Source organism: Sarcophilus harrisii, chromosome 1 (genome assembly GCF_902635505.1).
Source record: "Sarcophilus harrisii chromosome 1, mSarHar1.11, whole genome shotgun sequence".
NCBI classification, from domain to species: domain Eukaryota; kingdom Metazoa; phylum Chordata; class Mammalia; order Dasyuromorphia; family Dasyuridae; genus Sarcophilus; species Sarcophilus harrisii.
The window spans coordinates 85,886,013-85,899,074 of NC_045426.1; the positions used below are offsets into that span (position 1 = coordinate 85,886,013).

Consider the following 13,062-nt stretch of genomic DNA (forward strand, 5'->3'; position numbering starts at 1 on the left):
TCTGTAGAGATTGATAGTTTTGTTTTCTCATTACCTACTCTTAATTCCTTCACTTTCTTTTTTCTTTTCCTTTCCTTCCTTCCTCTCTCCTTCCCCCCCCCCCCCCTCTCTCTTTCCCTTATTGCTGTAGCTAGTATTTCTAGGAAAAATACTGAATAATCATGGTGTTTATATTTGCTTCACCTCTGATCTTACTAGAGGTTATCTCCATTATAGATAATGCTTGCTGATAGTTTTAGATAGATACTACTTGTCATTTTAAGGAAAGCTCCATTTATTCCTGTGCTCTCTAATATTTTTAATAGAAATGAATATTGCATTTTGTCAAAAGTTCTTTTGAGATAATTACATGATTTTGATATTGTTGTTATTGATGTGATGGGTGATACTGGTAGTTTCCTTAATATTTAGCCAGTCCTGGTATAAATTCTATCTGGTCACAGTGTATATAATCTTTGAGCTATATTACTATTAATATCCTTACTAGTATGTTGTTTAAAATTTTTAGATCAGTATTCATTAAGAAATTGGTGTATAGTTTTCTTTCTCTGTTTTTGCTCTTCCTGGTTTAGGTATTCAATTTATACTTTTTCTTTGAGGCTTTGCTTATAGTTGACATTATAGTTTGGCATTATTGTCTTCTGGGTTTTTCTCTTTGTCTTCCCTCTCTCCATAGTAACTTGTTATATTAATGTTCTTCTGTTGTTTGCTCAATTTTCTAGCCAATTTCTTGATTTTTAACTTTATGATAAATTTGGATTCTGCTCTCTTGAGTAAAGAGGGCAATGTGCTGGGGTGAGGAAGTGGGGAGAAGAAGATGAAGGGGGAGGAGGAAGAAGATCTATATGTTTTTGGTGGTTCTAAGATGGTATTATCCAAGAACAGGTGTAGCCTTCTGCTTTTCTGATTTATGCTCTGGACTTTGCCCAGGAAGGGACCTTTTTTCCCTATAGCCACCAATGTTAGCTCTCCTCTTGCCCCTGGGACTTGGCCCAAGTCCCCCATTTCCCTGTAGCCACAACTACTAGTGCTTTCCTCTGTCTTAGAATGTAGACCAAGGTCCTTTTCTCCCTGTGAGCAACCATAAGCACTCTTCTCTATTGGAATCTTTACAAAGTGTTAAGCCATTAGAGTTGATAGAGACAATAATTATCTAATTTAGCATGGTTCAGTACGATTGAACTGATCCTACGAGGATATGTTATGGGCCAGAACTTGAAATAAGGTACTAAGTACAACAACTGATAGAAACAATGCTTGTGTTCACACCAGCAAGAAGTATTTAAGTACTCATTGGAGTTCACAAGTTTGGGAGATTTCAGGGTTTAGTATGAGATAACTGAATTCACACCTCCCTTGAAATTCTCAGGGTCAGAGAGCACTCTGGAAGAAACCCATAATTCCATTCTCTCAGAAGAGATCATATATAAGAAACAGACAGAGGCTCTCTCGGAGAGTTGAGCTGAATTAGATTGAAGAAGGGAGTGTCTCGAGGCACAACCAGATTCACTTCATCTCACACAGCTGTGGTGGCTGGGCTCTTGCACTTCCCCCACTGAGACCAAAGTTGGTCTGAAAGGCTCTCTAGAAAGCTGCCCAGCCCCAGGCAAGGAAGTGCTGGCTGGAGGCTGAAGAAAGCAGAGGCAGAAGCAAGGGACAAATCTGCAAGAGCTCTTGGAACCAAGCAGAAAGATAGGCGTCTAAGAAAAACTAACCGGGGTATATTGGAGACAATAAAAGATCTGAACTTTTAGCACCTGGCTGTATTTGGGTGATTATTACTTTTAACTGAAACTAAGGCTTCCTCCAGAAAACCTCCTCAAGAAACCTGCTCCCAGAAAGAACCATTATTATTTTAAAGAAGAAAAAACACCACACTTCTCTGCTCTCAAATTGCAACTGAGGCCCCTTCTCTCTTGTGGTTGCAAATGTTAACATTCCCTTTGGTCCTGGCATTTTAAACCCTCAACACCATCTTGAATTTAGTGCTGATAGAGGATCCCTTGCAATATTCTTCCTATTAGTTTCTCCACTTTCCATGGACTGAGTTCTAGAAGTTGCTGCTGCCATCAATCCAGCCACCTTCAAGGCTTGATGTGGCACAGCCTACACTACGCATTCTGTGCTGTACTCCAGGTGCTGCACACCACTTTGGACAGACAGAACTTTCCTGCTGATTTCCTAAGTTGTCTTGGGCTGGAAAATTATTTCACCTGATATATAATTTTATTTGAAGCAGTATTTTAGAGTTATTTGGAATGACATTTGGGAGGGCTCTGCTAAGTACTTCTTACTTTGCCATCCTAGGCTAGTCCCTTCCCTGGGTTGATTCACTTTTGATAATCTGACTTTTTTTTTTTTTTTTTTTTTTTTTAACCCCACCCAGATTCAAGCTTCTTCAGGAGAAATAAAATACCATGGTGCTTGGGATTGTATCAAAAAAGTATATCAGGAAGCTGGAATAAGAGGCATTTACAAAGGAACTGTGCTTACACTCATGCGAGGTAACCACTGAGGATCCCTTTTCCAAAGTATGCAGAACTGCCATACTTTGGCATATCTTGCATCAACAGAAGGCATAACATGGGATTTTTTTTTTTAACCTCCATTCTTTTTCCAGGATAAAAGTCTTATTTTTCATGTTTAAGAAGAAATTGGCTATAAGCAGCAGTAGTTTCAGTGCCTTTAAATGGAAACAGATTTTTAGAGAATTATCAAAATAGGCAATAGGTCAGTTCAGTCAAGAGTATGTGTTGATTTGGGGATAGTACATAGGCTGGACTGTTGGATACTGATGGACAGCCTTTTCCCATAAAGGATGGGGGAGTACCACAGGGCTGAGCAGTGTCAGCAACCCTCAGTGTGGTCTCTTTGCAGACTTCGTGGAAGAGGCTGCAGGAGCTGGGATGGGAAAGGAAGTGATGAACAGAGATCTCCAGGGAAAAAGAGCAGAACCTTAGGTTGAGATTATGATGTGGCAGAGAAGGTAAAGTAGAGGAGATGGAATTGGGGTTACACAAGGGGGATGTCTTGGCTGATGTGGGTGGTGGAATGGATCTGTTCCTTCCATCCATTCAAGACTTTGTAGCAGGGAGTGGGTTTTGTGATATTCCTGAGAAAATCTTAGGGGCCCTATACTGAATTTTGTTCCACTTACCATTTTTTTGGGGGGGGGTGGGGCAAAGCTGATTAAATTTTTAAATGTACTTTCATATGTTTAAAATGATTGTACATGTATAGCCTATATTAGATGGCTTACTATTTGGGGGAGGGAGAAGAAAATATTGGAATTCAAAAATCTTACAAAAACAAATATTTAAAACTTTCTTTACATGTAATTGGAAAGAAATAATACTATTAAGTGAAAAAAAATTTATTTTCAAATAATAATGATGAAATAAATTTTTGTAATCATTCAAATGGAATGTTGATAATCTAGCAGAATCCCTAGTTTTGGGTTCAGAAAGTAAAATTGATGCTAAACTAAAAGTACTCTAATATTTTTTAATGTTCTTCATTTCTTCATTGTGGATACTCCCTCCACATACCAACTCCTCTATGCCTTAGTAGATAATTTCATTTTTTAAAAAAACTATATATGTTTTGATTTTTTTTTTTTACATTGCCTGGATTTCCCCCTTGAATCTCTTTCCCTCTTTCTTCCAAGAGAATAATCCCCTATAATAAAGATTTTCTTTAAAAGAAGAAGGAGGAAAAGAAATCAACAAAACTAATAATGACATTGGGGGAAAAAAATCTGATGTTATATATACGGTTGCACATTCATGGGCCACCTTCCTTTCCCTGCCTTTGCAAAGGGTTGGAGGGAGGTGTCTTTCATATTTGTTTTTGAGGGCCCATCTTTTCATTAGACATTCTTAAATTCAAGAATAATGGCTAGTTTTACTTTTCTTTTTCTTAGTAAGTATCTTTCTTGACACAAACAGATGTTCCTGCCAGTGGGATGTACTTCATGACTTATGAATGGATGAAAGATTTCCTAACCCCAGAAGGTAAAAGGTAAGTAGAATAGGCTTCCTTAGGGTATCTGTTCTTAACTTAGAAAAGAACTGAAATGTAAGAGATATTCATGGCCTTTTAGAACTGGCTCCATTTTTCTCTAGGTAGTAGGTATTGATCTCCTACTCTCCTTTTATTCATTGACTTCAAATAGGACAGGAGTAACAGTCTCACATTGGGACTGAAATGGATCACTTGGTCATGTCTGAACAAAAAAGAAGCTTCTTTTCAGCTGCATTTTGTTTTCATTTGTTTTCAATTCTTGCAGCTCACTGTCTTCATTGAGGCTGCCTAAGAAGTGTACTCACCTCCTGCAGCTGTTAATGTTTTCATTGAGACCATAGTCCAGAAAGGCCTCTCCAATACCTGCTCTTGTACCTACTTCTTCTTTCCCCTCCTGTGCAGGCAGATCTATTTGATTCTCTTGACTCACTTAACCTTTCTCTTGCTCTTAATTATCCTGTTGCAATGGTTTGTTTTCTGCAGTGTTAGTGATCTCAGTGCCCCTCGAATCCTGGTGGCTGGAGGCTTCGCAGGAATCTTCAACTGGGTTGTGGCCATTCCTCCAGATGTGCTGAAGTCCCGCTTCCAGACTGGTAAGAGAAAAATAGGCTGCCAGGGTGGGGAGTTGTAAACTTTCCATCCATATTTCATCCTTGGCTTTTGATTAAAAGACTTCTTGGAAGATAAAACATGTTGCAAATACAGCCGGCTCTGCTGATTGGTGGAATCTCCACAGCAATGCTTAAATCCCTAGCTGGCTTCCTCAGTTGCCTCCATTATATGTACTTTAAATCAGTATGTGTACCAGGAATATCAACCAGGACCAAAAAAAGTTGAGAAGATAAAATCTACTTTTCTTATAAAATCATATGTAGTACCACATTTAAAAGACAAGCAGAAAACAATTTGTGGATTATTCAGCCACTCCCTCCTTCTATTTGTGTCAGGTTGGGAGGTCAGAACTGAATCAGTAGACAAACATGTGTTTGAAGAATTAAACTCCTGATTCAGTCTGTCATCCTAAAGCTTTAGCCTTTTTTGGTAGCTGCTATGCTCTCCAGGGACACATGCTAGTGTCCTGAGCCACTGCTAATAGACATCTTTCTTGACTCAATGTTATTGGTAACACTGTGAGCACAGTGGTCCCAGGTAGCTTTTTAAAGTCTTAGTTGCCTGTTTTTCTCCAACAGCCCCACCTGGGAAATACCCTAATGGCTTCCGAGATGTGCTGAGAGAGTTGATCCGAGAAGAGGGTATTGCATCTCTGTATAAAGGTTTTACTGCTGTAATGATCCGTGCCTTCCCAGCAAATGCTGTAAGTACAAAACATTAGTTGCTTATAGTTCTATAGAACTCAAGTGTTTCCTTTCTGCTGTCTTGTGAGATAGATAGTGCAAAAGTTATTGATGCCATTTTTATTTATTTATTTATTTTATTATAGCTTTTTTATTTACAAGATATATGCATGTGTAATTTTTCAGCACTGACAATTGCAAAACCTTTTGTTCCAACTTTTCCCCTCCTTCCCTCTACCCCTTCCTCCAGATGGCAGGTTGACCAATACATGTAAAATATGTTGAAGTACAAGTTAAATACAATATATGTATACATGTCCAAACAGTTATTTTGCTGTACAAAAAGAATTGGACTTTGAAAAAAAAAAGAAAGATCCTGAGCCTACATCTGAAACTGGGAACTAACTGGCCTCTTAAATTTTCAACTAGCTTTTTCCTTGTTTTAGATGTTGAAGATGTGGGAGTCATAGAATGTTGAATTGGAGAGAATGATGAGCCCCCCCATTCTCATTTTATAGCAGAGGAAGCCCAAATCCTAACTAGCTAATTAGAACTAAGATGTTCTCATTACTTATCTGTTATGGTGCTGTCCAGTATATAGCTTTCATTTCATTATTTGACAGAAAGAGGAGACTACCTGTCTGCCTTGAGTAAGTCTTCTCTGTTTGTTTGGTGTCCTGGATTCCTTATATAGGGTTTGGTAAAGCCTATGAATCCCTTCTCAGAATCAAGTTTTTAAATGTATGTATTAAAATGTAAGGTTACAAAGAAGAACCATCAAAATGAGATAAATTTATTATTTAATGTTTAAAAAAAAAAAACAAGTTCACAAATTGAAGGTTGAACATCCTTGGCCTACAACCTCAGAAATTAACCAGCTGGCTGGCTCTAGTTTTAAAAAGCATCAATTAAGCATTTATTCATATGTGGTAGTCCTTATGTTCAGCTCTTAAGATGCAGATAAGGGTTTAATAAACACAAACCCCAGTTAAATTATCAACTAACATTTCTTAAGTATCTACTGTACTAGCTGCTGGAGATGCAAAAATGAATATAAATTTCTTTTTTTCTCCTGAGGCAATTGGCATTAAGTGACTTGCTCAGGGTCATACAGGCAGGAACTTTTAAAAATTTGAGGCCATATTTGAACTCAAGTCCTCCTGACTTCAGGGTTGGTGCTCTACCCACTGCACCACTTAGTTGTCCCCCCAGAAATGCAAAAATGAAAACAAAAAACAGTCCCTGTTTTCAAGGAGCTTATATTTCCTTGACTGAAGCAATAGAAGAGATTGTCAGAGGTTATTATTTGTGAGGGAAATATCAGCATTCAGATCATGCAGAGGTGGCACAATTATAGGTGATGGTGAGACCTAGGATATGACCATTTCATGGAGGGGGCAGGGGTGCCATAAAGTTGTAGGTAATGTGAACTAAGATTGTTGAATTGGTTTCCTAGCTACTAGATGTGGAACAGCAGGAGAGACTGGAGAAAATGACTGTCAGGAATCATGGCTATGGCTTCTCCACCAACTTTATTGATTGAACCCTTCATGTCCCTGAATTCAATGGATTTCTCTTTAGCTATAAGCAGAGGAAAATGGATAGAGAGTTAGTCTCCACATGATTTGGGGAATCAGTACTCTCCTAATATCCCTTCCATCTCTTTTTTCCCCCTAGGCCTGTTTCCTTGGCTTTGAAGTTGCTATGAAGTTCTTAAATTGGATTGCACCTGGTTTATGAAATTCAGAAATCTTAAATTCTCCAGACAAGGGAGTACAATGACAATGAAAGGGACAGAACATAAGTCAACTTGGGCAAGAGCTCTACATATCGGTGGGGGTGGGGTGGAAAGAGAATGAAGAAATAAGAGCACTTAATGAACTTTGGGTAACTTATGCCTGAAAGACATCCTTTGGCTGGTACTGTGTGTGCCATTTTGAAACTTGAATTCAGTTTTGATAATTTAAGAAGATTTCATAAGACTTTGGAGGTGGAAGTTAGTAGTTGGTGTCAAAACTGAATCTATTTTGCACCTATGCCATTCCTACCCAACTTTTATAAATCTGCTACCCTAGGACATCTTCCTCAGTTCTAGAAGAGCTGTGAATCTCAACTAACAGTCCCAGAGACATATTTTTAATACCAACTAATCTTCAGTTGAGAGACTGTTTAAGTACCAGTTGATGAGCATTTAATTCTCAGGACACCTTTTAATTTTGATTGCACATGTTAAAATGTGACAATAGTTTACTGTCTCCACTTGTGCTGTCTTTGGGTGTATATTTAAGAGCATATTGCTAGCTTGTCAATACTGAGGTTTTAATTTTGTATGTCACTAATTGAGAAGTGAAATAAAATAGTCTCATTCTGGTAGGATTGTGTGGGAAAGTGTCCTCTTCCCCAGCCAACTCCCACCTATGAGTAGGCCAATTTTGAATCAACAATTGAGTCATGGAATTAGAATAAATTAGGTGCGTGGGAGAACCTCTTCTACACACTTTCCTCTGTGACGGGGAGATTCTCTTTTATCAGGAAGTAATAAATACCTTTTTTCTCTGATTTTTGTTCGTTTGACTGTGTACTCAACCAGCAATCTGTTAACTAGTTAATGCTAATGCCAAGGACTAATGAAAGCGGCTGCTGAAGCTCCCTGCTTTTCAGACGATGGACTAGCTTTCCTCCCTCTATGAGAAGGAGCTTTTCTGAGTTCCATTCTGCCCCTGCTAGCAGAGGAAAGACCACTGGCTGCTGGTCTTTCCACTTGGTTAATTCATAGGATCAGATTTAGAACTGAAAGGTACCTTAGCAATCACTGAGCCTGATTCCTTCATTTTATAGGTAAGATTACTGCAGCCTGAAGAAGGCTGGTGTCTTACATTAAACCACATAGTTAATGACAAAGCCAGGATTCTCACTTAAGTTTGTTGACTCTGCATCCCATGTTCTCTTCACTGTGCTCCATTGCCCCCTCTCAGACTATACTCTCTTCATCTAATTAGAAGTTAGGCCATGCTTTTATCCCCCTCATGCAAGATAGCTTCGGTGGTCTGCTCCCTGGCACAATCTGTCAATAGTCCTTGGGTGGTGTCCTTATTCTGTCTGTTAATTATTTGTTGTTAAAGAGTTCAAGGCCAGAAGCTTTGGGGACAAAAAAAAAAAAAAAAACCCATCTCATGTCTCTGGCTTCTGCCTCTAGTGGGAAACTATCCCTGCAGCTCTTCTTGGCTTTACTGAGCCCCCTGAGGATGCCTGTGGGTGGGGGCTTTTCCCGAAACCACTGCTTTTTCCCAGCCAATGTTAAGTCACTTGTGTTCAAGCCAAATGCCAGCTTCATTCCATGTCCCAGAACTATTTCCTGGGAGAGTTGGGTCTGAAATCTATTTAGTCTTTGTCCAGATAACAGCTGGTTATTTGCTATGGAAGACAATGTATAAATGTGAAATGTTTTGCAAACATTAGGGCACTGTTTAAATGTGACCCTCAATCATCATTGTCATCATCATCATCATCATTACATTATGCAAAGAAGCATTCACAGTCCTCAAATACAGTAGTTTTTTGCTTCTTTCTGTGCCTGATGGATGTTAAATCTAAAAAGAAAAGCATTCTGGGAACATCTCTGAATGGCATCAAGCATATGGAGGGAGTAATTTCTCTCTGGCCTTTGGAGGAGAAACCTGCTTTTTATAACTGCATTCTTAATGCTAGTTAGAGATATTCTCATTCTCTTTCTCCAGGAGGGGACTTGCCACCTCCCCAGCTTCTGTCACCTCCCATATAGTCCCAGCTAGACTCCAGACAGTGATTCTGAAGGCAACAGTGTAGCTGTTAAAGTCTGGCAAATGTTAGCAGATGAATGAAACTGGGTTAAGTTTTAGTAACAATTGAAGGGTCAGCACATTTCTCTCCCCAAAGGACAATGGCCTGTTTGTTTAAAGCCGTTCTGTTTTTTATTATGTAAGAGTAACCACCCTGATTCTCACGAAACCTTCTAATATCTGTTGGGACAGGGTGCCATGTCATAGAAAGAGCATGAGATTTAGAGTCTGAAGATCTGATTTTGAATCTCAGCTCTTCCATTTAGTAGCTATTGACTTTTACAAAGTGACTGAGAAGTCAGGCCCGAAGAAAGGGGTAAGGAAGGAACTATCAATTTATTGTGCTATTTCCTTTGAGGTCCTTGCAGGATGGAAGGTACTAGGACATGAAGAGGCTGGGTAAGATCCTCACAATTCCAAGGCCTGTGGCAGTGAGTCAGTCCCCTTCCCCAATGACCTTCTCATTGCTGGATCTGTGCTTCCAGACTCCCTAGTTTGGAGAATCTTTCCCCTTAGCCACAAAGGGTGGAGAATTTTGGCTAGTGTTTCATGCCTATCAGTTTTCCAGGCAGGCGTGGAGCTGGCTACCAGTTGGTGCTACCTAGCATGATTTATTGATGCTTGTCCTATGTAGGGCAATGGGTTTGTGTGTGTGACATGAGGAATGTGACCAGAGGACAGGATTAATTTGATTTGATACTGGGGTGGGGTGGGTCAGAGACAGCAAATATACAGAAGGTGTCCTTTATATTTCTGAGAAGTCCCAGGACTGGATAAGTGACAATTTTACACAAATTTCTCCCTAGATGGAAATTTAGTGAGAAAATAAAGGTTGGGGAAAAGCAGGAAATCAAAATTGCTCCCTATTTCTTTTCTGCCCATCTCTTGTCAGAAAATACTGGGGGGACGGTGAATGGGTCCTCTGACTAATTTATCCATTCAGTCATTTAATTGATGCTTATTATGTATGTGATATGTGCAGAGCAGGTTCAGATATTAATATCTGTCATTCATCTATATAGCAATTAATTTGGGAAGCACTGTGCACAAACTAAGTAATAAAAGTTTTATCTCATTTTACAGATGGGTCTAAGGCTAGGTGAAATGAAATGACCTACTCTAAGAACTTATAATTAAGAAGGGGCAAAGTCATGATGAAATATACTTCAGAGAGATCCCAACATTGTATAAGTGTCATAGTTCTGCCATTAAATATCTTGTTACTATGGGCAAGTTGCTTAACCTCATGTTATTAATCTATAAAATAAAAGATTTGGACTGGATGAACTCTAATATCCTTTCTAGCTTTAAATATATGATCCTGTGGGGAAGGCCATTCCTTCTCAGATAGGCTCAGGAAAGACTTCACATATGAATCGCCTACAAGACACAGCCATCTTTTTGCTGTATACCTCCAATGGTGTGGGATAAAAATACCATAATAGTATAGATCAGGGGCTTGAGCATAAGATGGCCCATTTCCCCATTGGGTGTCTAAAGCTTCTGCTGCCCAAAGTTGATCCCTAGAGATGTAGGTAGGAAACCATTACCCCCTTTTCTCCCTTGAGAACTGACTGGATTGCTGTGATCTTGCCATACTGGGAAGAGAGTGATACTTAATGATAAGCTGACACTGGTTAGTCCTACTTCCAAAGCCTGTTACCAATAGCATTTAGGAACTGGGTAGTGTGGTGCTTTTTTTAACTATGAGGCAAGTCTCTCAACTGTCTTTCCTTGTCAAAATGCCCCAATCAGCTGAACATATCACGCAGCTTAATGTAGATATATAATTTGATCCAAATATCTCCACCAAGGTCTGGAGCTGATTTTTTTTTTCTTCCAGCTGGAGACTTGTTTTTGTGTTTGTTTCTCAGTCATCTCTGTTTAGGAATTAGGGGATAATAAAGGAATAATAACATCCCTAAGGATAAAACCTTATTTTCATGTTTTACTAGTTTAAATGACAAAAAATAATAATAACCTTTTTCATTTATAAGCTTTTCAATGCCCCTTTGATAATCATTTTATCTGAATATGAAGCAACATGATTAGTCCTAAAGTGTTGGACCTGAAATTTAGAGAGCTATATTTGATTTTTAAACTTTAAATCTTATTAGCTCTGTGGACAAATTCCATCTCCCTGAGCTTATTTCCTGATTTGGGAATGGGAGACCATCGATATTCACACTGCTTAACTCATGAGAATCAGATAAGAGAAAGTATTTTGTAAACATTAAAGTGTTATATAATTTTAGATGAGTAACATTATCACTACCTTACAGGTAACAAATTGAAACGTTGGAAGGTATAGTGATTTTCTCAGAATCACACAACTGATATGTGATAGAGCTGGAATCTGTATTCAGTCTCCTGACATTATTTTTTCTGCCTCTCTACCAGTTTTAAATATTTGCTATGTGACAAGTACTATGCTAGTAGATGTAGGAGAGAGAGACTGCTACAAAACTGAGATACTAATCAGATCCTGATGTGAATATAGGGATGAATAAGATTGAAGAATTGAGGATGATTTATAGATTTGTGAACCCTGGTAATTTCAAAGTTGGTAGTGTCCTTGACCGAAATAAGGAAGTTAGGAGAAGGGATGAGTTTAGCAAAAAGAATTCTGTTTTAGACATAATTAAGCTTGGGAGACCTATGGGAACAAATCAAAGAATTGAGAGAGGATGTTTAGATAGAAGAAAAGAGTGCAAGATAGAACCTTGGGGTACACCTACCCATATTGGGACAGAACATGGGTTATGTTCTTTGAAAGAGTTCAAAAAAGATCATTCTGATAGATTGAAAGAGATCCAGGACAAAATGTCATTGAAATTTCAGGAGGAGAGAGATGTAAAAAGAACCCAATCCTATAGTGAGTTTAAGAAAGATGACTTAAACAAGGACAGTAGATTTAGCAATAAAGAAATCATTTATGGATTTGGAAAGTGCTATTTCAGATGAGTGATAAAGATGGAAAGCCAGAATTCAAGGGATTGAGAAGTTCAAAAAGTGAAGGCAGCACTTCCCCCCATCAATTTGACACCGACATGGGGGATGATCGTAAAAGGAGATACATCATCAAAAAAATTGGGATTTTATTTTTTAAAGAATGTGGCAGATGTGAATGGATGTCTGAAGGTGTCAAGGGAAGCAATCAGTAAATAAGGAGAGTACCAAACTGGGGAGAGAGTGATGATTAAAGAGACAAATTCCTGGAGGAGAGAGGAGGTGATTAAGGCAGTGGCACAAGTGGAACATTTTACCTCATCCTCTGAGACTGAAGCAAAGAATGAGAGGAGAGAGGTGGAGTGGGATGCTATGGAGATTTGCAATGTGGAATTGGAGAGGAAAGGGAATTCCTGAAGGATGGATTTCATTTTTTTTTTTTTTTTTTTTTAGTGTATGTAAGGGATTTTCTACTAAGAGTGGTGTAGGTGATTTTGAAGAGGTTTGGATCATCTGTTCACAGCTGTCAAACAGGATAGAAGGTCAGTCAAGTAAATGTTAAAAGATTACTTAGCTGCAGTGAGGGTCCACTTGACTCTATGCAGAATGTAACTATCCTTAACGTTATACGGGGTTGAATATACCCATGAAGCATTTAACCAGAAATCAGTACACATTTACTAAGCATCAATCAATATTTATTAAGCATTTTACCATGTTCCAATTACTAAGCTATCAGTTTTATACAGGACCTGTGCTGGGTGCTGGGCATAGAAAGATTATAAAACTGACGCAGTTACAAGAAATATGTGATCTAATGGAGTATTGGGGAGGGAGAAGGAAGGTGTCAAAATTGGGATCAAAGCTTTATCTTTAGAGGGCTGGAAGGACATTTAGGAACATGTCCTCATTTAAGGAGGACCAGGCTTCTTTTCATAGTGTTACATACTTAAAATTTGCTGAGGATTTGAGTGAAT

General features: G+C 38.7%; 1 protein-coding gene across 1 annotated transcript in view; it reads left to right on the forward strand.

Annotated features, from left to right (window-relative positions):
* SLC25A20 (solute carrier family 25 member 20) overlaps nucleotides 1-7,877 on the forward strand; it is a 45,915-nt gene extending 38,038 nt beyond the window's left edge. Inside the window, exons 5-9 of the mRNA XM_003762241.4 lie at nucleotides 2,387-2,504; nucleotides 3,948-4,020; nucleotides 4,507-4,616; nucleotides 5,214-5,338; nucleotides 6,996-7,877. Coding sequence (XP_003762289.2) covers nucleotides 2,387-2,504; nucleotides 3,948-4,020; nucleotides 4,507-4,616; nucleotides 5,214-5,338; nucleotides 6,996-7,058 — 489 coding nt within the window. The 3' untranslated portion in view covers nucleotides 7,059-7,877. The remainder of the gene's footprint in view (nucleotides 1-2,386; nucleotides 2,505-3,947; nucleotides 4,021-4,506; nucleotides 4,617-5,213; nucleotides 5,339-6,995) is intronic.
* The last annotated feature ends 5,185 nt before the right edge of the window (nucleotides 7,878-13,062 follow it).